Source organism: Vipera ursinii, assembly GCF_947247035.1.
Source record: "Vipera ursinii genome assembly, chromosome: 4".
Taxonomy (NCBI): domain Eukaryota; kingdom Metazoa; phylum Chordata; class Lepidosauria; order Squamata; family Viperidae; genus Vipera; species Vipera ursinii.
The window spans coordinates 54,661,762-54,687,112 of NC_139514.1; the positions used below are offsets into that span (position 1 = coordinate 54,661,762).

The following is a 25,351-nucleotide window of genomic DNA, read 5'->3' on the forward strand; positions in this document are numbered from 1 at the left end:
TTTTAAGAGGCTGTCTTGACTCCAGAATGACTCTGACTAGCTTACGTTTAAAAATAGAAAAGCAATAAAAAGAAAAAGCAAAGTGTCCCAACAAACAGCAAACAAACAACCAGAGCTCCACAATAATTCTGCCATTAGGGAGAATAAGTACTTTCAGCCACTTTGGGACTAGATTTGGAACTGATCTCACAATATTGGCTTGTGTGGTGCTCTAGTTTATTTGAAACCAGCAGTGTTGATATTTTTCTCTGAACTGTGGTGAATTTGATGAGCTTGTGGGTAGTCTATTTTCACATTCACAGGACTTCTTGCCTCACCTCTATTCCAGTTCTCAAGCTGGCTATTGTTATTCCCTTCCCAGGCATTTATACACATAAAGGCTCAGATTCTCCTTCTGGAGCCTAACTGCTCCACAATTTTAAAAGTATCTCCTCCATTCTGATAGGCATTGCAAAATGCAACCAAGGTTAGAAGGTTGCCTGCTTGAAGAAATGCTGACATTTTATCATTCTACTTCTCACACCACAAAATATTTTAAATGCAAGATGGGATGGTAATTTGGCAGTTGGAAAGCCTTTGTGTGCTTTTAGCAAATACCCAAATACATGAACTAGATAATGTGGAGGTACAGATGTTTGTTTTGTTTCTGTGTAGAGTAGGGCTGAGGAGAATAATGGTAGCTCACAAGTCAAGGAACTGATCGATACGCAAAACACTCCTCCTGTTAAACTGATTGTTTCCTATATTTCAAGGTCAGCAAAAGTGAGGAATACTGAAGGGTTAAACTTTCTATGTGGACCAGATGTACATTCGTAAATGAAAGGGGACTGCTCACTAGGATATGTACAACTCGTCTATACAATATTTGGATTTGTGATCATCTTCAGAACGTTTACACTATAGATAATCCTTGGCTTACAATAGCAATTGGGGCTGGAATTGCTGTCATTAAGCAATGTAGTTGTAAAGTACAATGTCACATGTCTGCATCACTTGCAATGGCAACTATGAAAACCTATCATCCGCCATTTATTCAATGCCATTGTAACTTTGAACAGTCACTGAAGGAATGGTCATAAGTTGAGGACTAAGTGTTGCCCTCCTTAAACAAAGACCATGTGGGTGGTTAAGCAAGGATACATAAGACTGCAACTTTTGACTTTCTGATGGTTTTCCCATTGACTTTGTAGGAAGCTGACAGGGAAATTGCAATTGGAAATTGCAATAATGTGGCCATAGTTGACTGCAATGGCATAGTCATAACTGGACACCAAGCATCTCAATTGTGATCACATGACCAAGGATGCTGCAACAGCCAGAACTATAAGGACCCTTCATAAGCATCATTCATTTAGTGCTGGTATAATTTTTAATGGTTGTAACCCAAAGGCTACCTATAACACGAACTCATATCATCTCCCTTATTTTATTTGATTACATTATTTTATTACATGAAGAGAAATAATAGGTATTGTCAAACCCCTAGGCAACATTAAGAAAAAAACTGAACTGATTTTTGAATAAGGTATCTTTAACATTAGTCTTGGAGTATCTTGGAAACCACAAGAAAAGTTTTCATCCCTCATTTATAGCGAGACTCTTTGAATCTCTTTGAATGATTTGAAATGCTTCTTCTTAATCTTCTTGCTACTAGGGTGGTGTTTCCATTTATAAAATAAGCTGCTAACAAACTACCCTTCTAGCTTTTGATTATGTTTATCCTGCCTCCATTACATTTTCAGCCTCCCTACAATCTGACACAGCTGCAATACTAACAAAATGAACATTGCATAATAAATGCACAATACATTTTCAAATTACACCATAATCAGTATCGTTAGAGGATAGAAATACCTTTGGAGTACTTCCAGAAAATGGTAGGAACAGGATAGCCTTCTGCAGAGCAGTTAAGGATCACAGCTTTTCCATAAATCCCATCTTGATCAATTGGCTGAACCACAAATCTGGGGGGAACTAAAAGGAAACAAAGAAAGTAGGATATAATCAGGTTATCACTTTAGCTATAATTAGACCATTTAACCATGATATTTTTAAAATAATTTCTATTGATCCACAATCCAAACATTGTTTGGCAAATGATATTAGAAACACATCTGGCAATAAAAAGTCTGATAATACGAACTGCCATATTTAGTGGAATGCATTAATGTCCAAATTAAATAATATTTACACCTAATATTTCCACAGGTCTTTGGTATGGCAAGGGAGGGAATCAATGGTGTTTATTATAATTAATTCTGTGGCTTCTTATTAAACTTTTTGTACAATGATTTCTATTTTTTTTAAATCTAAGAATGTGGCCTCCCGTTTGCAGCAATCAGTGCTCTGGCTTCCATCTCCATCTTTCTTTAGTTGGTTACCATACATATAGCAAAAACATATAAACGTTTTACTTTGGGGCATTTAATTCTTCAGATCATAATAGGGTGTAGGACATAGCTGTAGTTGAGATGTTAAAATACCAAGTTACTGTCTCAACAGAACTGCAAATTTTAAATAGTTGAATTTGCAGTATCCTTAAATACCCATATAGTGACTAATAAACCATAAAGGCTTATGGTAGTTTTGTGTATAAATGCAGAAAACAATTTTCAAGTGCTTTTATACATACAGATTGATTCTTTAAAAAGAGAGCAAATTAATATCTTGAAGAGAGAATATGGTATGTTCTTGCTGAACTGATTTTCTGTCTCCACTGAAATCAGGGAAACAATTTTGGATGAACAGGAGGAAGATCGTTTATTTTTGCAATGGAGCTATTGCAAGAGTGCAATAAATTAATGAACCAAGACTACCTTTTTATAAAGCTACCATTAGTATTTTTTGATTACATGATCAAATTTATCATTGTCTTGGACAGGAGGTTTTCTTACCCTCATTTTCTCTGGGGTTTCTCTGGAAAGATTAAAATGCGTATATGTTAAGTGATTCTATTTAGAATAAAATGTTTGTTTTTTGTTGTTGAAATACTAGTACCATTTATTGGGGTATTGCAAATCTAAATTAATAAAAGAAATTCCATTATTCAAAACAAGTTTTAGAAAATGTTAGCACAAGTGAGATGTCACTTTTGCTGGTTTAAGAAAACTCTTGTTATAAATTATTTGTTATGAGCCAGCTATAAGAAATTTTTGGCTGATCTCAAAAAGCTAACCAGAGTTGAATTTGGTTTATATTAAAATGAGAGTCCACCAAGAAAAGAAAAAAAGGACACTGGGTTTCCAAAGGCAGCAATAGGAAACGACTTCTTCAATGCTGACATGGAGAAAGCCAGGATATCTTAAGCAAAATTTGTGGTGGCCACATGATGGAAGGAAAATTTCTGGCTGAGCTTTAGGGGCATGGAAAGTGCTTGGAAGGAGGCATGGACTGGTTTTCCGTGCTTTCTTCTCAAACAAGCATTTATACTTGTAAATTGCCTCTTAGATACAAATGTATATTTTCTTAGGACCATGTGGTTACCATACCATACACAATTTCTTTAAAGAGATATCAACATGTGCAACATCTTATCTGCTCCAAGGCACTTCTTCAGCTTTGAATCTGAAGCACAGTACATCCCTATTAAACTTGAAGGACACTCTTTGGGACAAAAGGAATACCTCTGCCATTTCTTCCTCTTTGGAATGGATGTGGTTTTTTTTCAGGAGGCATCATTCCAGTATATTTTATTTCCACAGAAAAGTTTTTCAGCCATGTAATAAGCAAACCCTTGTACGTTTCATGGTTTATCTGCGGCCTACTACCTAGTTCAACTATTGTCGCTTCACTTCCCCTTCAAAATATTTTGCCTATAATTTAAGATCAGAGTACCAAAGACCACTTGACTATTTTAGATTTTTTAACAAGGGAAGGAGGTGGCAACAGCAGAAATATTAAAAAATCAGGGCAAATCTTATACCCAGATCAACAATGCTCTTTCCTTTCATCTTAACCCCCTCCTATGACTCACTGACCAATCAGAACTGTTTTGGGAGCAAGGGGCCTTTGACACAGAATTGATGGCCTTCCAGAGCTGTGTCAACTATTTGCCATTGAGGTCTTTTGATTCATGTCCCATGTCAAAATGGCTTTAGAGAGCAGTGCCCAGCAAATAGTCATAGATTCATTAGCCAATGGGAACTTGATCAGATCCCTACCCTTGATTATGTTACTGCCAGCACTGCCATTAAGTCATTGTAGGTTGTCTTCTTGGCAATATTTGTGTAAGGAGAAGCAGAACAATTTCACTTTCAAACCAGAATAACTAAATATAACTCACGGCAGTCTAAGTTACAGGCTGGAGATGACACAAAGGGGATGTCATGAGAACAATCTGCCTGATAAAAGTTATTTTTAACAATGCTTCCCTGTTACACTTCGAGAAACCATTGATATAATAGGTTTTTTTTTAAAAAATGTAACTATTTAAAAGCACTTTGGTTAGCCATATCTTTCATAAATGTACACATTTTTGTTTGAATCTTTGAATGCAGAATGGAGTAGACATTAGTAAACTTAATCCCTCCTTTTGCTTCTTTACCATTACTAAGTCCATTTTAATGGACTCTAGTATTTTGCTCCCATTGGAATGTATCAGAAACTTCCCTTATTTCTAAAATATACATGTGAAAGAAGTTCATGCTCCATGAATATGGATTAGTCTGCTTATTCTATTTCCCCTTTTACTGCACTTTGGGAATTTCTAACGACAAATACATGAAGTGGAATATTTCACAAGTTTATTTCAGTACTGCTGTTTAATTATTTAATGTCCTCAAGATTAAATGCTGTCAAGGTGTTAATTTAATAGCTAAACAGCTTATGTAATAATGTAATGTAATGTAACATGGATGATGCAATGATAGGAATGACTCAGCAGAAGTCTGTGTCCCTTTAAGAGCCTGAATATAAAAGGGAAGGCTTTTGCTCTCTCTTGTCCGTTTCCCACTGTAACTGCTGTGTGTTGGAGTTTGCTGTATTATCACATCTATGTATTTTGTTCCTAGTGTATATTATAGATAGTGTAAGATAAACCACCATTTCACTGTTTACTATATTTACTTCTAGGATATCTCAGCCCAATAAGACTGTGCACGCTGTGACAAATGCCAACTTAATTTTTACATGACACCTTTTCCTTACCTTTATCAGATATTCAGAACTGTTTGTCAGGCTCTCTAGCTCAGACTCAGCAGTACCTATTTGATGCATCATGGCTAGATAACAATTATTGTTGCATATTAAATGCAGATACCTCGTTGTAAGAAATGTTTGCCTTTATCAATGTAAGTGCATGGTCCTGTCTTCTACTCATTGCAGTTTAAATCTGGTACTTCTTTGATCTGATTTTTCTCACAAATTTTTGGTTTTGTTGTTTGTCTGTTGGCGTAAAAGGCATCCTGCTTTGGAAAAATCTAACTCCCAATGTACCTTCTACACTCTGGAATACTTTTCACTGGATATTTAATTATCAGATAATGTAAAATATCCAAGAAGTACAATAGGAAAAGCTTATTTCCATTATACATGTTTTAAAAGTAAACAATAGAGATAGCCTTATTCAAGTTATATTTCATTTATTTATGTAAAATAAATATGCTAAGCATTGTATTAATTTATTGATTCCAGCAATCTAGTGACCTCATGTCAACAGATTGCTTAGTTATTTCCCAAAAAAACAGCAGTAGCGTAAGATAAATCTGACATTATTACTTCCATCATTAGCTATGCTTTTCCCAGTTGCATGCATGCATTTATTTATGCATGCATAAATAAATAATAAATCTAGTACAAAACAAATAATTTGTTCAGACATTTTCTTCAAATACATCTTTCTCATAAAAAAGTCACAAAATTATTTTATAATATTATATTTGTATTTTAGTTAAACATTTTGCCCTATTATTTTAATTATTTTTCAAACATTCTCATTTTTACAAAGCTTAAAATATTCCTTAATTAATCCACATCCTATATTAAACTAAATGTTTGTCAGACCTACATAGTAAGGTGTTATTTGAAATTTAGTTCAAAACGTTTAAGAGTTACTTGAATGGGTAGTCCTCGACTCAGTCTCTAAGCAATATAATCATCAGTGAGTCATTGTCGGAACCCAATTTTACAATCTTTTTTTTGCTGGAGTTGTTAAGTGAATCTGGCTTTCCCATTGATTTTGTTTATTGGAAGCTGGCTGTGAAGGTCACAATAGTGATCACATGTCCTGAGGACACTGCAACTGTTGTAAACACATGCCTGTTGCCAATTGCAATCCTGTGGCTGTGGGGATGCTGCAATGGTCATAAGTGTGAGAACTAGCCATAAGTAACATTTTTCAGCCCCATTGTAACTTCAAGCAATTGCTAAATGAATGGTTATAAGTCAAGGACACCTACACTCCTGCCTTCTGGAATGGAATTCATTTCCATTGTGGATTTTTTTAAAAAAGCAGAAATGTTATGTACCACTCAAGCAAATTCTACTGCAATAGAGACAGCAACAATAAGTGCTTTCTATGGCTAGCTATTTTCATAATCATCAGAATATATTCATGACATTTACATAACTGTCCATGTACTGTATATTTGGGAAGGTTTTCTACAAATTAAGTCAGGGTTAAGTTGAATTTAAATAAAGCATACATATGAAAAGTTGCGTAGAAAAACATGTATTACCGATAGTCATGGAAGTTGCTTATGAAAATATGTACATAACAGCGACTGCATTTTTGTGGATTTGTTTAAAATAAATTATTAGTTATGAAAAAGACAGAAGAGCAGGATAATACCTACTGACTGGTAGTGCTAGGAGCCTCTGTCTGGACGCACCTGGATTTGACTCACAGGGCTGCCAGTTGAGAAACATCACCATAGCATCACAGTGATAGGAGACACCTTCTTAGTAGCTGAACAACTGATATTTCCAAAACATAAGGCAAGACAGTAATAATCCTTTATTGTAGCAGAATTATACAGCTTGCTTATCAATTAGCATAATTTGTTATTAAAAATGGACAGGCTCAAAGCTAAAATGCTATAAAAATAATCTAATCATATTTCAAATTCTTTCAACTCACTCTAAGGTTTTCTGTATATTAAAACTTGCAGCTTCCAAGGGTAAGAACAGACATTTCCTGACCATTGATTCCATTCACTTGTAACATGTTCAGACAAAAGAAATGTGCTATTATTGTGGGGCATGTGAGAAGACAAAAGAGCAATTATTGTACACTCTAGTAGCATTTAGTTCCCATCACAACTAGTGTTTGATAATATTTTTTGATGATACTATTGCCACCATTATATTTACCTCTAACAATTAATTGGCTTTGGTGCTCCACAGCTGCTGCATCATTTCTTGCTATACAGGTATAGTTTCCATTGTGCATAAGGGAAAGATTAGAAATCCGTAAGGAGCTGGTGAAGTCAATGTTGTCAATGGTCACCCCAAGACTGGCTGGAATTGGCCTACCGTCCTTCTGCCAGGTGATTGTAATAGGCAAGTCCCCTGAGACCACAACGCATGGAATGAAGACTCTCTGGCCAATAGAGAACCTCGGAAATTCAAAGGGCTGGATAAAAGGTGGCACTGGAAGAAAACGGAGCAAATATGTTGCTCAAAAAAGTGGGAACTATAAAAATTATCCGAAGAAAATATTTCATGTGCAAGACAACTAGCATGCATTAGGTGAAGCCATAACAAATAATTATTAATTGTCAAATCTTTACCAATAAAATGCTGGTGTAGGAGGAACCATAAATTCTCAGGCTAGACAGGACTTTTGTATAAACACTTCTCATCTGTCAAAGACCTTTAAACAAACTAGCAAGAAGCTTACCTCACAAAGCGAAAAGGCAACACTCTGAGCTCTCTGCTCTGTTAAAGCTTCTTCTATTTTTTTATTTTTGCCTGCAATAAAAATTCTAATCTAGCTGATCTGGGTCTGAGGGGTTTCTGCCCTATTAAGCTAATTGTTGAATAAGTGGTTTTGTGTATCAGTGCAAAGTGTTAACTTTTTTGAGTCAAGATTTCAGTTAGGATATTTAGTGATTGATAAGTATGAAGGGCACTGTCTAGAAAAAGTTGATTAAAAATCAAATAAATCATAGGTAGATTTTCAAAATTGTTCACAACATAGTATGAATACAAACTTTAGCAATTATTTTTGAGGTCAGAATTTCTTCAACCGGCCAAGCAGGTCCTAAGACCTTTTGACAATAAGACTTGCTGCACAGCAGTTATCTGTATGCTGTGATAGCAGTAGCTCTTAGGATTGGTACTTTTCAAAGCTCTCATGACTGAAAATTCTTGCTGGAGATGGCATGCAAACTGGAAATGCCAAGTTACATTTAACAGCTGTATTATATTTGTTTTTGACAGACAACTACAGTATGGGAAACCAATGAAGGAGACTTTCAGGACTTATTGCGGAGGTCAACATGCAACGTCTAGAAGCCATACAGCCGAAAATATGGATCAGATATGTAGACAACACCTTCACCATAATAAAAAGGACCAATTAGAGAACACCTACAAAACCATCAACAACATGTTGAAAGGAATCCAGTTTACTAGAGAAGAAGAAAACAACAACTCACTACCCTTCCTGGACATCCTGATCAGCAGAGACTACAAAGGTAAACTCGAAATGCAAGTCTACTGAAAAACCACCCATACTAACCAGGTGCTCCACTACCAAAGCAACAACCCAACCTCCCACAAGACAAGCTGTATAAGGACTTTATTTAAACAAGCCCAAACATATTGCAGCAACCCAGAACAGCAGAAAAAGGAAATAGAGCATCTATACAACACATTCCAACAAAATGGATACCCACACAACTTCATCAAAAAATTCTTGACCACTCAACCCAACACAGCATAACCAACATAAACCCTAAAAAGAATTACACTGCCATACATTAAGAATCTCTCAGAAACCACAGACTGCTCCAACCACATGGAATCAGCACAGCACACAAGCCAACTGAAGCCCTTCAAGATATCCTAAGCAAACCAAAGACCCAGCTACCCCAGAAGAAAAAACAGGAGTCATTTAACATACTGTGTAAGAACTGCAATAACCACTTTGTAGGACAAACAGGTAGAAGACTGGCAGAACATATCCATGAACACCAGCTGGCAATTAAAAGGCACAACGAAAATTCTTTAATTTCACAACATATAGACAAACTGAACCATAGTTTTGATTAGGAAAAACTGATATTCCTAGACCAGGCCAAATCCAAAAATGCCAGGGAATTTCTAGAAGCCTGGAAGTCTAACAAATCAGCCATCAATAGACACTTAGACATTAACAATATCTATAGACTATGCAAAAGAGACAATCAACTAGCCAGAAAGAGAAAAAGACTCCAGTACCTTTCCACCAGTAATCCGCGCTCAGATCAGCGTAGATTAGCTCCAAGGTCAACTTCAGACCAACAATAAAGTTCATAGACATATACATTCAAATACCTGTAAGCAAGACCATAATCCAGGATAGATGCTTATCACCTTCATTCCCAATTTCACAAGCGTTTTTAAATTACATGCATGTTTTACCTTTTACTGTCACATGTACACTCTGGCTAGTGGAGAGTTGAGGCTGAACTAGAACATTGCATGTGTATTCTCCCTCATCCACCTCCTTCTGCACATCTGAGAGCTTCAGTGTTCCATTGTTTTCAAATGCTACTTGACGATGATTAAAAGGGAGCAGATTAGAATTCTTGTACCACTTGATTGAGTAATAAGGGTAACCAATGACACGACAGTGAATGAAGGTATCCCGCCCTGCTATTGCTGTAATATTTTTCATTGGCCGAATGCTGGCTGGTCCTGTAAAGATAAAAGCAAGCTCTTGAAAATAATTTAGAGGTATAATTAGTTAAGAAAATATTGTTTTCTTTTAAATATATAATTCTTTTAGATCCTGAAAACTGCAGCTTACTACAGTTCCTTCCTAACTTTTAACTTCACAGAGCAACATAAGGGGTTCTTCCTACGTGTTTTACACGTTTCAATTTTTCTAATCCTACAATAGCCTAATTAATTAATTAATTAATCAAGCTACACATTTGGATCACTAAACCATTATGATAAAAATCTGTGTTGAATTACAAATTAAAAGCTAGTGAAATTTCAGTTAATGCCAGATAAGACAAGACAGAAGGGAACAGTAGCCTGATATTTCTAAAATTGGGGTGAATAGTTACTGTTTCTAACCTTTTACATTCCAGAGGTTTCGGCTGAAAATTTATTTCACCCTCAGTCAGCAGCTCAATGGGTGTGGGTATTCTAAGTGAAGAGGTGTGCTCTGATACATCTGTCAGGATGAGGACTGAATTACAGATATAAGCTGCAATATTCTAAACCTGGATACTTACAATGAATGTTAAGTTCTTAAAAGAAAAAAAGTCATGCAAGCAAAACAAGTTCTACAGTAAGTTAAAAATAGTTGAATTGATTAGTACGTGTAACATACATTCGTAGCATTTGCTGTGCTTATTTTGTATAATGGGCTGTCAGTGCAATCTGACACACATTTACTCAGAAGCAAGCCCTATCAATGATGCTTACTCTGAAGAAGCTGTCCTTAGCATTATAGTCTTAAACCGTTATTCCTACATGGGGGAAAATAGAGATAGCATTGGACCAAAAAATCTTAGCATTCCGTAGCAAAGTTCATATACTGTATGCATTTATGTTTCATTTTACTGTAATGAGGTTTATTTTTTATTTTTTTATTTTATTTTTTTGGAGAAGCTGATTTGACAAGCACCTCTTACGTTTATTCGAGCCTGGTAGAGGACGACTCCAGCTGAGTTGTTGGCAGTACAACGATATACTCCGCCATCTCGGACCTGAGTACTGGAGATGTTTAGGTAGCTGACCACATTGCCCTCAGAGGTGATGATCTGACTAATACGGTGGTTCCCATCTTTAATTATGGGATTTTCATCCAAAGTCCAGGTGATTGTAGGAAGAGGAGTTCCCTTTACATTGCACATCAAAGATACACCTTCTCCAGGGCTTACCACTTTCTCACTGAAGGCTGAAATTATTTTAGGAGTTCCATCTGTAGAAGGAAAGGTATCTAAGTTAAAAACAGAAGATACATGAGACCGTTTACCACAAAAGGGTTAATCTCTTTAGCTCCTTTAAAAAAAAAGCAGAAGCCAAATAAATGTTGGTTTCAAAAAGTAGCACAATTAGTTTTCATTCTGACCCATATTTATTGCTTGAAAAAAAATCACTTGTGTTTTTTCCCCTTGCCATTTTATATTAATATTATTGCTTTCAGTCAATTAGGCTAATTATAAATTTATTCTGGGCTAGAGTAGAGGTTAACCCAGTGAAATAAACTAGGAAGGTGACTTTTTTTTAATGTACCAAAGTTAACTTAGCAAAATTTAACAAAAGTAGAACTCAGTATATCCTGTCTCAACCCATGCACAAGATCTTACAGAAGTTATCACATGTCTATAAATCATATACATAAATATATAACTGTGGCAGTTTGTTTATCTCAACTATTTCTTTAAACTCTTCATTAGGGGACTGTGAGTGACAAGTGCTTTAAGTCCTAACATTAAATGTGTGTGTATGCACTTGTATTTAGCAGACTGTTCTCCTACAAGAAATAAGTGTTTAACAGAATAGCTGGGAAGAACAGGAAGAAGGGGCAAGACCAGAAACTTCAGATTGGTAGAAGTATGTCCAGAAAATATTCTTTACTCTGAATGAGTTTAATTCTTTAGGGACAGAAGAACTGCATCAGGAATACTGAGGAACATATTGATGAATATGATAAACTTTTATATATTATCTTTGAGGAATCCTGGAGAAGGGTGAAGTGCAGAAAATATCAGAAAATCCTGTTTTCAGATGGGGACAAAAAAAAAGGATGTAAAAGACTTACTAATCATGGTAGCACTTTGATAGCAACCCTTCTTCATTTCATGTGTTTGCTGTTTTCAAATAGCTTAACTTGTATTTATGCACTGAGCCCCTGGCTGGATTTAATGGCTATAATGGCCTTTCCCATATTTTCTATTTTCAGTACTTGATGGAGAAATTTTGAAAATCAACGAATCAGTAAAATGAAATGAAAATTCCACCCAAACGTAACTTGTTCAGTTCCCACTAGCACCAAATGTGTGACTGGCTTACAAGAAAGCTGTGAGCTCTAACCCCTGACATTAATCTGAACAGGCATGTGTCCGTAAATATATAAAGTTGCAGTGTTCTCTTATTGAATCTAGTATGTACACCTGTCAACCAAACACACACCTCTAACCAATCTGAAGTAAAGATAGATGACACATCAGCATTTAGGAATTAGGACTGGTTTAGTTATTTTAAAGAAACCTTTGATATTTTCCCCTCCTGAGACTTCCAAACAAAAGAGTAAAACTCATGTTGACCAGCTCATGATTCCTTTTTCATGATAGCTATAGCTATATATATTTTAGAGGTAAAAGATTATTATGAGATATGAACAAATTCTATTTGCAAGAGTTTGTTTAAATTCTGTTTGCACTGCTATTTATACCACCATGTCCATCAGTGTTTTGGAAAGGAGGCTACAGTTTGTGTACAGATCTGTGAACATCTAGAAACAAATAAAGTTGTAACTAGTAGTCAACATGGGTTGGTTAAAAACAGATCATGACAAACCAATCTTATTTCATTCTTTGACAAAGTGACTAAATTAGACCAGCGAAATTCTGTGGACATAGTATATTTAGACTTCAGCAAGAAATTTGATAAAGTAGATCACAACCTACTTCTTGGTAAGCTAGAAAAATGTGGGGTAGACAACATCACCACCACATGGATTGGTAACTGGCTGACAAACTGTACTCAGTGAGTAGTCCTTAATGATACTCCATCTACATGGAGGGAAGTAAGCCGTGGGGTACCACAAGGTTCTGTCCTAGGCCCAGTACTCTTCAATATCTTCATAAATGACTTAGATGAGGGAATAGATGACACTAAACTGGCAGGAATAGCCAACACTCCAGAAGACAAGCTCAGAATCCAAAAAGATCTTGACAGACTTGAACAATGGGCCCTATCTAACAAAATGATATTTAATGTGGAGAAAAGCAAGGTTTTACACCTGGGCAGGAAAAAAAACCAAAGGTAGAAGTACAGATTAGGTGAAACCTGGCTCAGAAACAGTAACTGTGAGAGGGACCTTGGAGTCCAAGTGGTCAATCATTTAAACATGAGCCAGCAGTGTGCAGCAGCAGCCAAAAAAGCTAATACAATCCTTGGTTGTATAAACAGAGGCACAGAATCAAAATCACATGAAGTATTAGTACTGCTTTATAAAACCATAGTAAGGCCACATCTGGAATACTGTATCCAGTTTTGGTCATCAGATTACTAAAAAGATGTTGAGACTTTGGAAAAAGTGCAAAGAAGAGCAACTAAGATGATTAAAGGCTGGAGACTAAAACATATGAAGAACAGTTGCAGGATTTGGGAATGGCCAGTCTAGAGAAAAGGAAAACTAGAATGGACATGATAGCAGTATTCCAGTATTTGTGAGAGTGCCATAAGGAGGAGAGGGTCAATTTATTTTCCAAATCACCAGAAGGCAAGACAAGAAACAATGGATGGAAACTAATCAAGGAGAGAAGGAACCCGGAATTAAGGAAAAATTGTCTAACAGTGAGGACAATTAACCAGTGGAACAGCTTTCCCTCAGAAATTGTGGGTACTTCATCACTCGAGGTTTTTAAGAAGAGACTGGAGAACCACTTGTCTGAAATGCTACAGGGTTCTCTTGCTTCAGCAAGTGGCTGGACTAGAAGACCTGCTCTATTCTGATTCTTTGGCGTATTGTGGGAAAAAATATTTTCAAATGTTTTTAAAAAGTATCTCAGAAACTTTGAATTATCAAGTTAACAGGGAATTAATAAATGAATAATTTCATGTTATCTCTTTTAGGTAGCGGAACATTTAGGGAGATTTAAAAATAACTCAGGGCCGAGAATGCATAAATCTCATGCCAAATATTGCTCACAATCTGCAAAAAAGGACCTTATTAATAATTCCACATGGGCCAAGCTTGGTTTTCACTGTCGCCATAATTACAATGAATTAGGACAGACTCATACATTAAAATTTCTGTGGGGATCACTAGCATTACCACTGCTGTCTACCGTTATTATTATTACTACCGCTAATAGCTAATGCTCTCAAAATACTGTACCATTCTGCTCCAATGAGAATTGCAGTTTAATTCTATCAAAAATATAATACAGAAGAGCCGTCACAACATATATAACAAGTTCAAGGTGTGCTTTATACAGACTCCTTGCATGAAACTCCTTGCAAGCTCATATCTGCAATAATGACTGGATCATTGGAAGTGCTTATACTTCCATATTTTATTTTTTTTTAGTCTTGGTTTAAGAGCAGGCATAGAGATCTTGCCACACTGAAATGATTTTCAACTGTAAGTGCCATTTAATGAACATCCAGGGAAGGGTGGGAAAGCCAGTGACAGTGTCCCTTCTATATTGCAGCATGATTCACCAGGGATTCCAGAATTCTAACATTTTCTGCACGAAACCTATAAAGAGGTCAGCTGGGGCATTCAGTTCTCGATGGCAAACCCCATTAATTCTTTTTCTGTAGCACTCCCAGTTTTTAATCTTATCTGAATAAGTGAGGAAATGTTTGACCAAAAGGGCTGCATGTCTGAGACTTCCACCTCTTCTCAAACCCTTCCCATCCTTTCCCTGTGCATTAGCACTGTCATTTCCCAGAAGACAAAACCGCTAAGGGCTTTTTATCCTGAAGGGAAATTGACACACAGCTAATAAATCAGAGAATGTGCTCAGTCTGCTCCTTTGCTCTCCACTTAAAAAAAAAATTATACAAGTGACAGGCTTTTTGCAGATGAAAGCAGACATTATTTTCCCAGGGAGACCTATGTCTTAGAAATCTCCCCTGCTGTTGTACTCTGATAACCTGCACTCTCTCAGCATCATTAAAGATTATCAATATGCTCTTTAAGGCTTTCTTAATCATGGGAGATGGTTGCCAAGGTAACCAGGTCCACACAGGTAATCTCTCTTTTCTGTGACTATTCTGAAACTAGTTTCCATGCCACGTTTGCACCATAGCCTCATGAGCACTAAACAAATTTGTGATTTTCTTCACATGATTATTAGGGGGGGAACACGGTGTCAGCAATTTTCGGCGATTGCAATGGTTTCAAATAATGCCTGGGATGAAATGTACAGAGCATGTGTGGACTTTTTTTCTTCTTACGCAGTGGACACATTTATTAATAGGGTCAAAAGGTGGTTGTTCAAAAGCATTACAAATAGCATTCAAGCATTTGTTTCTGAAGGACAGATACTAATGAATTGTCCTGTTATTGTTATCCTGATTTGTCAAATTCTGTACAAATAGTAGTTGGTCTTACTACTAAATAATTATGAACAGCACCTAAGAAGTCACCTGGAGATGAACATAAAGACAACAGCTGTTTTGAAAAGGGGTACCTGCAGGAATAATGCTAGGAAGATGATGGTTTTCTTTTCAAGATATAATTGAATAGGGAATAGTAGAAGGTGGCAACCACAATATCTAGAGAAGAGAAATTTGGTTGGTACTGACCTCATTGTTGGCTTATCATATTGGCACTAATCTTTTACAGCACTCTGTCAATCTATTCCATACTACATTGCCATTCACATATAGAATATGGCTACAATCAGCAGAGACAGTAATTCCTTCTATCATTATACAATTCCTGAATTGTGATTTCTTATATTAGGGAGCTGGCACCAAGCTACTGAGAACCTGCATGAGATTGTTTTGGTCTATTCTGTCAATTCCCATCAAATATCTTGGGTATAAAACTAATGTGAAATAAATAAATCAGCAAACTTATTTTTTTCATTTGGACATTTTCTCAACTATCCATCCATTCTACCTTGAAAATTTATCTGACTATTTAAAACAGAACACAAAACAATATAATTGGATCATCATTTTTAAAATGATGATCAAAAGCCTTTATCCAGACTTTATCCAGACTTTATCCTTGGCACGTGGTATTACCTTAACTAGTTGAAATACTGTTTGTTCCCAAGACATGATCAGTCAAAATGTAATCAGTTCACTTCACTTTTTCAAATGAGAGGAAAAAGCGAAAAACAAACAAAAATAAACCCAAATATATTTTTATAGAATTGGATGGAATGAAGGCTTCTATAATTTAACCTTAGTTACAAGGTGGGCACATACAAGTGTCTTATCTTTCACTGGTTTGATCCAGTAGCTTGCAACCTCTCTGGCAATATAAACAGAATTCCTCATGATGCAAGACAAGGCAAAACAGCTGCAGATAATATAAGAAACCCCATAAGCAAAACAAAGAAAAGAAATAGGAAAACAGTACTTTCTGTTTCCCTGTAACATGGGATGGGATGGGATGGGATGGGATGGGATGGGATGGGATGGGATGGGATGGGATGGGATGGGATGGGATGGGATGGGATGGGATAGAATAGAATAGAATAGAATAGAATAGAATAGAATAGAATAGAATAGAATAGAATAGAATAGAATAGAATAGAATAGAATAGAATAGAATAGAATAGAATAGAATAGAATAGAATAGAATAGCTTTATTTGGCCACATGTGATTAGACACACAAGGAATTTGTCTCAATGTACATGCAAAGCAACAGAGTAATAATCATAATATGATACCAATAAGAGGGGGTAGTTGAGAAGATGAGAAGGATAATAATACTACAGCCACACAACATGAGTCACATAGACAAGAGTTGAAATGTCCAGAATGTGAGAGGTCTGTAGATATTTCCTCAGCCCTCCTTTTGACTTGCACAATATTCAGGTCCTCAATGGAAGGCAGGCTGGTTGCAATTGTTTTTTCTGTAGCTCTAACTATCCGGTGGAGTCTATACCTATCCTGTGTAGTTGCTGTATCAAACCAGATAGTTATCGAAGTACAGATGACAGGCTCAATAATTCCTTTACAGAACAGTTTTTAAAAGTTTATAAAAAGTAAACAAAAAAAACATCAACAACTTGATGTAGAAAAAGAAGTTTCTTTTATAAGGAAATAAGAATTCCAGGAAACTGTAGGCTATGATACTGTAACCTGTGCACTGCTATGGTCCAGACACTATTTCAACTCATATCAGCTTTGACATGTTTCAGACACCTCTTAAAAGGCCTTTCTTCTGAGTGCTACAATTGCATGTTTTGAATAAATATTTTTGAAATTTATACTTTAAAACTATTTTATATTTTATTAAAATATATGCACATTATTTCAAGATGTCTTTTGAAAACGGTGAAAAGGACAGACCTGGATTAACTTTAACCATTTACACAGGGCTTTTTTTGTCATAGAACGCTCAGAACGGAGTTCCGGCACCTTTTTTTTTGATGGAACCTTGTAGGGTAGGCAAGACGGGTTGTATGACATGTGTGAGTTCCGGCACCTTTCTCTTTTACAAAAAAAGCACTGCATTTACATACATAAAATAATGACTGACCTTCTAGCACCACTTGAACATAGTCCTGTGCAGACATCTTGTCTTTGCGTACAAAACACTGGTAAGCTCCGCCATCACTTTTGGACATGCCGTCCATAATAAGAGTCTCATGATTGACCCCAATGATTCTCACATTATTGCCAGTATTGATGATTTCTCCATTTCGATACCAGGAGAGTTCATGGTCGTCTGTTCCAGACACACTACAGGACAAGGACACTCGACTACCAACGCTGCTCTTAACTTTCCGAGGACTGATGGTGGCTTTTAGAGGCTCTGGAAGAAGGCATCAAATTCAGTCATTTTATTTTGGTCACTGATGAGCAAACCAAAAGAGTAATGTTTAACTCACTGAATACCAACACAGGCTATAAAAGAAAAAATCTTTTTTTTAAAAAAAAAATAGCAATGTTCTACATCAGAAAGATGTAAGGGTAGGTCAAATTAGGCTTCTGTAGGAAAATGGCAGCATGACAAGACTTAACCATATGAGTGAGCTAAATCGGCAACAGGTGAATTTTAGAGCAACATTATTGAGAATAACAAGGAAAACAAGCTGCATGGCATACATGAGTCTATACATTTACAGCCACAGATTCAGAAGAAATGACTTTGAGTTGCCACCTCTCCCCCTCTTATGACACCAGAAATGGTTGCTCCATTCTGTCTAATAGAGTCATGGAATTTAATCTAAAACCTAATAAAGATAACCAGACAGAATCAGACTGCACCAAATAAATATTTAAAACTAACTCCTACCGCCCTTGGAGCAGTAAGATACAGCCCAGAAAATGGCTGCTCTATTTTTAGTTTGTAGAATCTTCTCCTTTTTGCTTATATTATTAGTCATATGCAGAAATATACTTTTGTGTGGAGTATAATCATGGTTTTATTTTGAGCATGCACGGCAGTTCTTCTTGGGTTAGTTTTTTTTATCAGATATCTAGGGGCTGGTTTTAGATACTATAGTTGGGAGAAATCACATGTTTTAAAAGAAGCAAATATTAATAATCTTACTCATGTGCAGATCATGCAAGGATAATTTTAACACTCAAACCTTTGTGCCTTCTTAGTGAGCTAGCAAGATTTACGAATCTCTGTCTGAAACAAACATATTATCATTCACAAACCCCATATTCCTGTTTGGAAATGGAGATAATGAAAGTAGTTGTTTTCTTTATATAGGCAAATGTTTGTTTGTTATAGACTGTAGGTGGTGTTACATGAGCACAGAAGTTTTGCACAGTGAAGGCAACTAATTAAAAGGTTTTTATAAACTATTTGAAATACTTTATGAAAAATATTATAAGAGGGCTATGTAGAAAATGTCTTTAATACTAGAAGGCAAATGTGTGCCCTGAGTGTCTGCTATATAGGTTCTCCACACAACTCAGAACAAGGAAGCTATAGAAAGTTCTTGGTCACTCAGGGAGCCTACATAAGTGCAGCATATGCTTTCAGGTTTGACTCCATTAAAGAGAATTATGGTTGCATTCTAATAATCTGAAGACACTTACGTTTTACATGCAAACGGCCTATCACTTCAGCTGTACCATAACTGTTCCAGACTTCACACACATAATTGCCTGAGTCTGATGGACGCGTATTTTCTATCAGAAGGCCTGTCACCATTGGCCGGAACCGGCTATCAGGTTCCCAGGGAACGTTGTCCTTCAGCCAGCGATATTTTGGTGCTGGGTGTCCAGATGCTTTGCAAGGCAGCTCCACTTGCTGTCCTGCCATGGCTTTACGATGTTCAAACCCATCCAGAATAGATGGAGCCGAGTTTGCTGGGTCTGGAAAACAGAGTAGTTACATCTTAGATGTCCAATAGAATTAACTGATTGATCTATGTGAACATATAGGAAATCCATTTTTTAAAAAAAAATCTGCTGCCATCCAGGTGTATTGGCACTGTAACTCTCAAATTCCATGTTGGCCAGCTCATTTGGAAGCCCTCAGAATAGCAAATATTGATTTTAATCAATATTTAGTTAGTGCCAGTGTATTGGAGAAGAAGAAGCAGGACCACAACATTTCTATTCAATCATTCCCCATCTACCCACCGCAAAGAATTAAAATATGAATAAGCTTGATAAAATGAGTGCTTGTAAAAACGTTTCTACTAATTTTCATCCCGTACTACAGATATCCATTAAATACGTTATCATTGTTCAAGGTGTTAGTGATGACTTACAAAGCCCTTCATGGCATGGGTCCGGATTACCTACGGCAACACCTGCGGCCAGCGTCAACTTCCCACCGTCCAGTGCGCTCCCACAGAGAGGGCCTCCTCAGGGTGCCGCCGATCAAAGAATGCCGATTGGTGGCCCCCAGGGGGAGAGCGTTCTCTGTGGGCGCGCCAGACCTTTGGAACCGCTTACCGGTTGAGCTCCGGATGGCCCCCGACCTTCGCTCCTTCCGGCGCGATCTCAAAACCTTCTTTTTCGAACAAGCTGGCCTGGTCTGACGGGATGGGGTTGGGTTTTTATAAATAGTTTTAATTTTAATATGTATTAATTTTATGGGCATAATGGTTTAATGGCTTTTTAATTTTTTGTATTCTGTTTTTATTATGTATTGCCCTGTTCACCACCCTAAGTCCTTCGGGAGTAGGGCGGTATACAAATTAAATTATTAAATTAAATTGATTTTCTAGAGTTCATTGTATCTGTTGTATTATTTTTTAAAATAGCTATGCTGGATCAGAGTATTGGATTGTCTCTGCTCATGTGTAGAAGGTAATAGCCAGAAAAATATTATCACAGAAGTGATAATCATAGGTTTTCCTCGTGTTTTGCTCTCTTAACAATCAAATGAAAATACTGGGGAAATATCAGTGATGAATTTCTGCCATAGAGTCATTAATATCCTGGTGATACTATATGCCTTTGGATGTGCAAGGGCTTTCAGAGCTACCTTACAGTATGTATGGAGGTTTTTGTATAAATTCATTTTGTGTGCCAGTTGTGCCTATTCTTAGGTTGGCAGGCTTTGCTTATAATCACTTGGGCCTTAGTTCCTTTCCATTTGGATTACTGCATTGTGCTTTTCAAAGGGCTGTTCTTGAAAAGCATTCAGAACCTTTAATTGGTCTAGAATGGATACATCAAGATCCACCCATGGGATACCATTCGGAATTGCCCTGGCTCCCACTAGGGTTCCAAGTGCATTTCAAGGTGTTGTGGGGGTATCAGATTTGAGAAGGATAATCTAGCCCAAGGGTGTCAAACTCGCAAAGTCACGTGACGTGTCATGACGTATCGTGACTTTTTTCCCCATTGCTGGCAATGGGGTGGGCGTGGTTTCGGCATGACGCATCTGGCCTGCAGGCTGGCAGTTTGACACCCCTGATCTAGCCAAACCTGTATCCTTTCACAATGCATACTATTTTGAGTACAGCAGCCCTGATTGTTAACTCTGCTGACTGAGACTGATAAGAAATAGAGACTGATGAAATCTGAAGAGCCGTGGTTTGTTATTCTGCCCCTAGTATCTGGCATGTTTTACAAATAATGTAATACAAATTACATACACAAATAATATGTATCACAAGATATACCAAGCATATCCATCTACAAATTAAAGCAGTGCACAGAGTATGTACTCTTAATATATAAAAGTGTTTTTTTTCAGAAAATGTCCATTGCATACCTGATACAAAAAGTCTAGCACTGTTGCTCTGACGTGTTTCTCCAGTGTATCTGTGCCGAGTGATACATCGGTAATTATACAATCCATCTTCATTCTGTACATCTATAATATACAAGGCTCCCGTGGATGTGATGAGAAATCTAGATCCTAAACAACATAAAAATATGCAATTTTTAAAATACAAGAGTTTTAGTATTCTCTTATCCAATATAACTGAACATTTTATTAACAAGTATCAAGGGTACCCATTGTTGACAGTTCCATTTTTAAAAGATTGTTGTATTAGCAGCTATCTAATTCAACTGCTTTTCCTAAAGAAATGGAACTAAGTAAATAGTTATTGTAAAATTGAGCAATGAACATTAAATCTGTGTTCATCATAGACAGCATAGGCCCAGTAAAGCTGTTGTAAGTAAAACAGAACATTTCAAAATTTATGTTACCTCTGAATACAAAGCTGGGAAAGCTGTTAATTATATGAATTAATACACATAATTACATATGATGATATGCGTAATAAAATAGTTTTGGGAAAGGAAGGAAAGAAATTGGAATGTGAAGGAAAAATGGGGGAAAGCCAACATGCATATAAAGATGAATTCCTTAAACATAATTTGTATCCCTCCCCCTTTCTGTAAATAGCTTGTGGTAGCATCCAAAGGCATTCGCTGATATTTTATTCATATAAACTTTCTGAAGTCTTTCTAAAAACTATTGCCTAAAAGATGGCTTCAATTCAGATTTCTTATATGGGACAGTCCATCTCTTAAGCAGCTCTGCAAACATTAAAGATGTTGGAAAGGCCATGAAGTTGCTGCCTCTGGCCTGGTCCCCACCCTCCCCCCAATTATTTAAGACTGCTATGCCCAGAATTCTTCACTTGTGAGAATGAAGATAATTTAATAGAAAAGTTAGTTTAAAAGAAAGTGCATGAATTGCACATGAGGGTGGCCTAATGGAAACATGTTTCTGTCACACAGAGGATGCCGGTAAGCAAACAAAACTATATGAAAGACTAAAGGAGTGAGAAGAATTTGTCCTGCTTCTTTTTCCTATTTTCCTATTTTCTATTTTCTATTCATCATCTGACTGATATATTGATTTTCATCTGTGAATGTAATAACCAAAGTACTGCAAAATATAAAATTACAAATAACAATAAAACCAGCAATAAATCTTATAGCAATTCTAGGACTAATCAATGCATTTTATATAGATTTCATAAATGACAATCTGATAAATATGATATCACCAAAATAATAAAAAGCATTCACATTAAACAGACTTATAAGCAGGAGCAGAGACTTTTGAAGTAGTGTCATCTGCCTGAGCTAGCAGTAAAAATTTTCAACGGTCTTTAAAATACTAAAGAGAAAATGTCAACTCAAAAGAAATGGGAAGTAGGAAAAAACCCAATTAGCCTATCAAATCCAAGGCAAATGTAGAATAACAGCTTTCATAACTGCAATCTGTAAGGATAACAGTTACTTGCCTGCAGCAATTAAACTTTTTAAAGCCAAAGTGCTAAGTGTTTTGCTGTATAGCGTGTAATGTTGCGCTTACAAGGACATTGGTCCATTAGAAGCTGTATAATCTAAATTTTAGAAACCTGTACTCCATGTTCCACATTCTGTTGTTCATGTACTTCTCTAACTAAAATCTGGCTGTCTGTCAGGTGAGGTTTCATTATGACTCTGCCCATTTAAGTACCGGTTTCACAAATTTGGGAGTTCTGATGCACAGACACCAGTCTTCTTGGAAGAAACAAATAATGGATGACCTGGCTCATTGTAAGTTCATTCCCCCCCTCTCCCCAATTTATATTTATACCAGACTTGTACTAAATATTGAGAGAGCTCAAGCAGAAAATTTTAGATCTTGACTCACAAAAAGAACCAACACTTTGGTTATCTTGGCTACAATGAGTTCACACACTCTTTTTACAATTCCCAAATATGTGTACACTTATTAGCCTTGTCCACAAGAAGGGTTTCATATTGGCACATATTTCCTCTCAATGGTACTGAGGAGATGAAATGGTAGTCCTTACCAAAAGTGTTCACATAGTTGCTCAGACTTTGAAATTAAGAAACTAACACATGTGCTTCTCAAATGTTCTGTATGCCATTTTTATATATTTTATATGAGTCCCAAGAAAATTCCTATTCACTCAATGCATCCCAAGCAAGTCAAAAAGTTGTACACCCATGGTATAGATAATAATTTGCCTTTGTGAATTAGAACAACACACAAAGAATACGCATCTTCACAAGCCACCACAAAAAGTCAGAAAAATAATTCTTTCCAAAAGTAAAACAATTTGGAGATAAACAACATCATTTTGAAGTTCATCAACAAGAGAATCAAGGCAGCTGAATAACTAACGGACTCTATCTCTTCCCACTCTGCACAAAAGACGCAAAAAGCCATTTTGAATCCCGTCCTCCAAATGCCATATTGGATTTGGCAAAGCTTTTAAATAGTCCTAGCTTATAACTGAGTAAGGTAAAAGTAAAGTTTCCAATTCCAGGGGCCGGTGCTCATCTCCGTTTCAAAGCCAAAGAGCCAGCGCTTGTCCAAGGACGTCTCTGTGGTCATGTGGCCGGCATGACTAGACGCCAAAGGCACACGGAACGCTGTTATCTTCCCACCGTAGTGGTCCCTATTTTTCTACTTGCATTTTTACATGCTTTCGAATTGCTAGGTTGGTAGAAGCTGGGACGAGTAACAGGCACTCACTCGGTTACGCGGCACTCGGGATTCGACCCGCCAAACTGCCGATCTTCTGATCGACAAGCTCAGCGTCCTAACCCACTGAGCCACCGTGTCCCTTATAACTGAGTAGGAACATAAATATTATATTAAATCAGTTACTAATCAAGCCAGACTGCATTCACCTCAGAAGAGAACTGTATTGAATTTGTTGTTGTTAGTTGCGAAGTTGTGTCCGACCCATCGCGACCCTATGGACAATGTTCCTCCAGGCTTTCCTGTCCTCTACCATCTTCTGGAGTCCATTTAAGCTCACGCCTACTGCTTCAGTGACTCTATCCAGCCACCTCATTCTCTGTGGTCCCCTTCTTCTATTGCCCTCAATCTTTCCCAGCATTAGGCTCTTCTCCAGTGAGTCCTTCCTCCTCATTAGGTGGCCAAAGTATTTGAGTTTTAGCTTCAGGATCTGGCCTTCTAAAGAGCAGTCAGGGTTGATCTCCTCTAGGACTGACCGGTTTGATCGCCTTGCAGTCCAAGGGACTCGCAGGAGTCTTCTCCAGCACCAGAGTTCAAAGGCCTCAATTCTTTTGCGCTCAGCCTTTCTTATGGTCCAACTGTATTGAATAAAACTGAATAAATCATTGTATTGTTGGAGACACAATAAGAATAATGCCTCATTTAAAAATGTGTTTGTAATATCCTAATATTGGGGAAAAGACACTATTAATTTGACACTGAGGTTTTCAAACAATTTTTTGAAATTATATATCAGTCAAGACAACCAAAATAGATTCTCCGTGCTCTTCCTATGAAATCTATCTTCAATGCTGAAAATATATGTTTATGGCCAGTATGTTGAAGGCCTGATGTGGGTTTAGATTCCTCACAGTTAACGTCCTGTTTCAGGTTTCAAACTCTCACACACAGTTACTAGGTGAAAAAAGCAATTTACTCAAGGCTGAATAAGAAGCAGTAGACAAGGAATCTAATGTAAATCCAGGATCTCTGGGAAAGAAAGTTTGTATGGGCAGTTTCACTCACCCGGAACACAGAGAAGAGAAATAAAAAAATCATGCTGGAAATTCATATAGCCAAATTAGGCTCTGTCAGTCCAAAGGCCATATGCAGAATTTACAAAAATTCACACGCCAGAGCAAGATATCAGACAATTGTTTCCAATGGGTCAGATTATAGGTCAGATATGGGAAATATAGTCAAAGCTCCATCATACATCAGGTTGGAGACAACTGTCTTCAGTTAAGATAGTTACTCCCTTCCTTGGCAAGGACTCATATTGAGTATCTTTGCTCTGTTCTCAGCTTTACTCATCAAGTCCAAGAGCCCCACCTCATTATCTGACTGCTTCAACTGTTCTGCTGGTGCTGGTCCCTGTGTTTGGTCAACCTCAGGTGATTCCTGGCTTG

The 25,351-nt window shown here is 36.9% G+C and overlaps 1 protein-coding gene across 1 annotated transcript in view; it reads right to left on the bottom strand.

The window, feature by feature from the left end:
- The window catches only part of DSCAM (DS cell adhesion molecule), a gene marked incomplete at both ends in the record, with an annotated part of 366,722 nt that overhangs the window by 150,924 nt on the left and 190,447 nt on the right, over nt 1-25,351 (bottom strand). Inside the window, 7 exons of the mRNA XM_083361425.1 lie at nt 1,855-1,974; nt 7,309-7,587; nt 9,565-9,840; nt 10,784-11,080; nt 17,562-17,837; nt 19,079-19,357; nt 21,216-21,362. Coding sequence (XP_083217551.1) covers nt 1,855-1,974; nt 7,309-7,587; nt 9,565-9,840; nt 10,784-11,080; nt 17,562-17,837; nt 19,079-19,357; nt 21,216-21,362 — 1,674 coding nt within the window. The remainder of the gene's footprint in view (nt 1-1,854; nt 1,975-7,308; nt 7,588-9,564; nt 9,841-10,783; nt 11,081-17,561; nt 17,838-19,078; nt 19,358-21,215; nt 21,363-25,351) is intronic.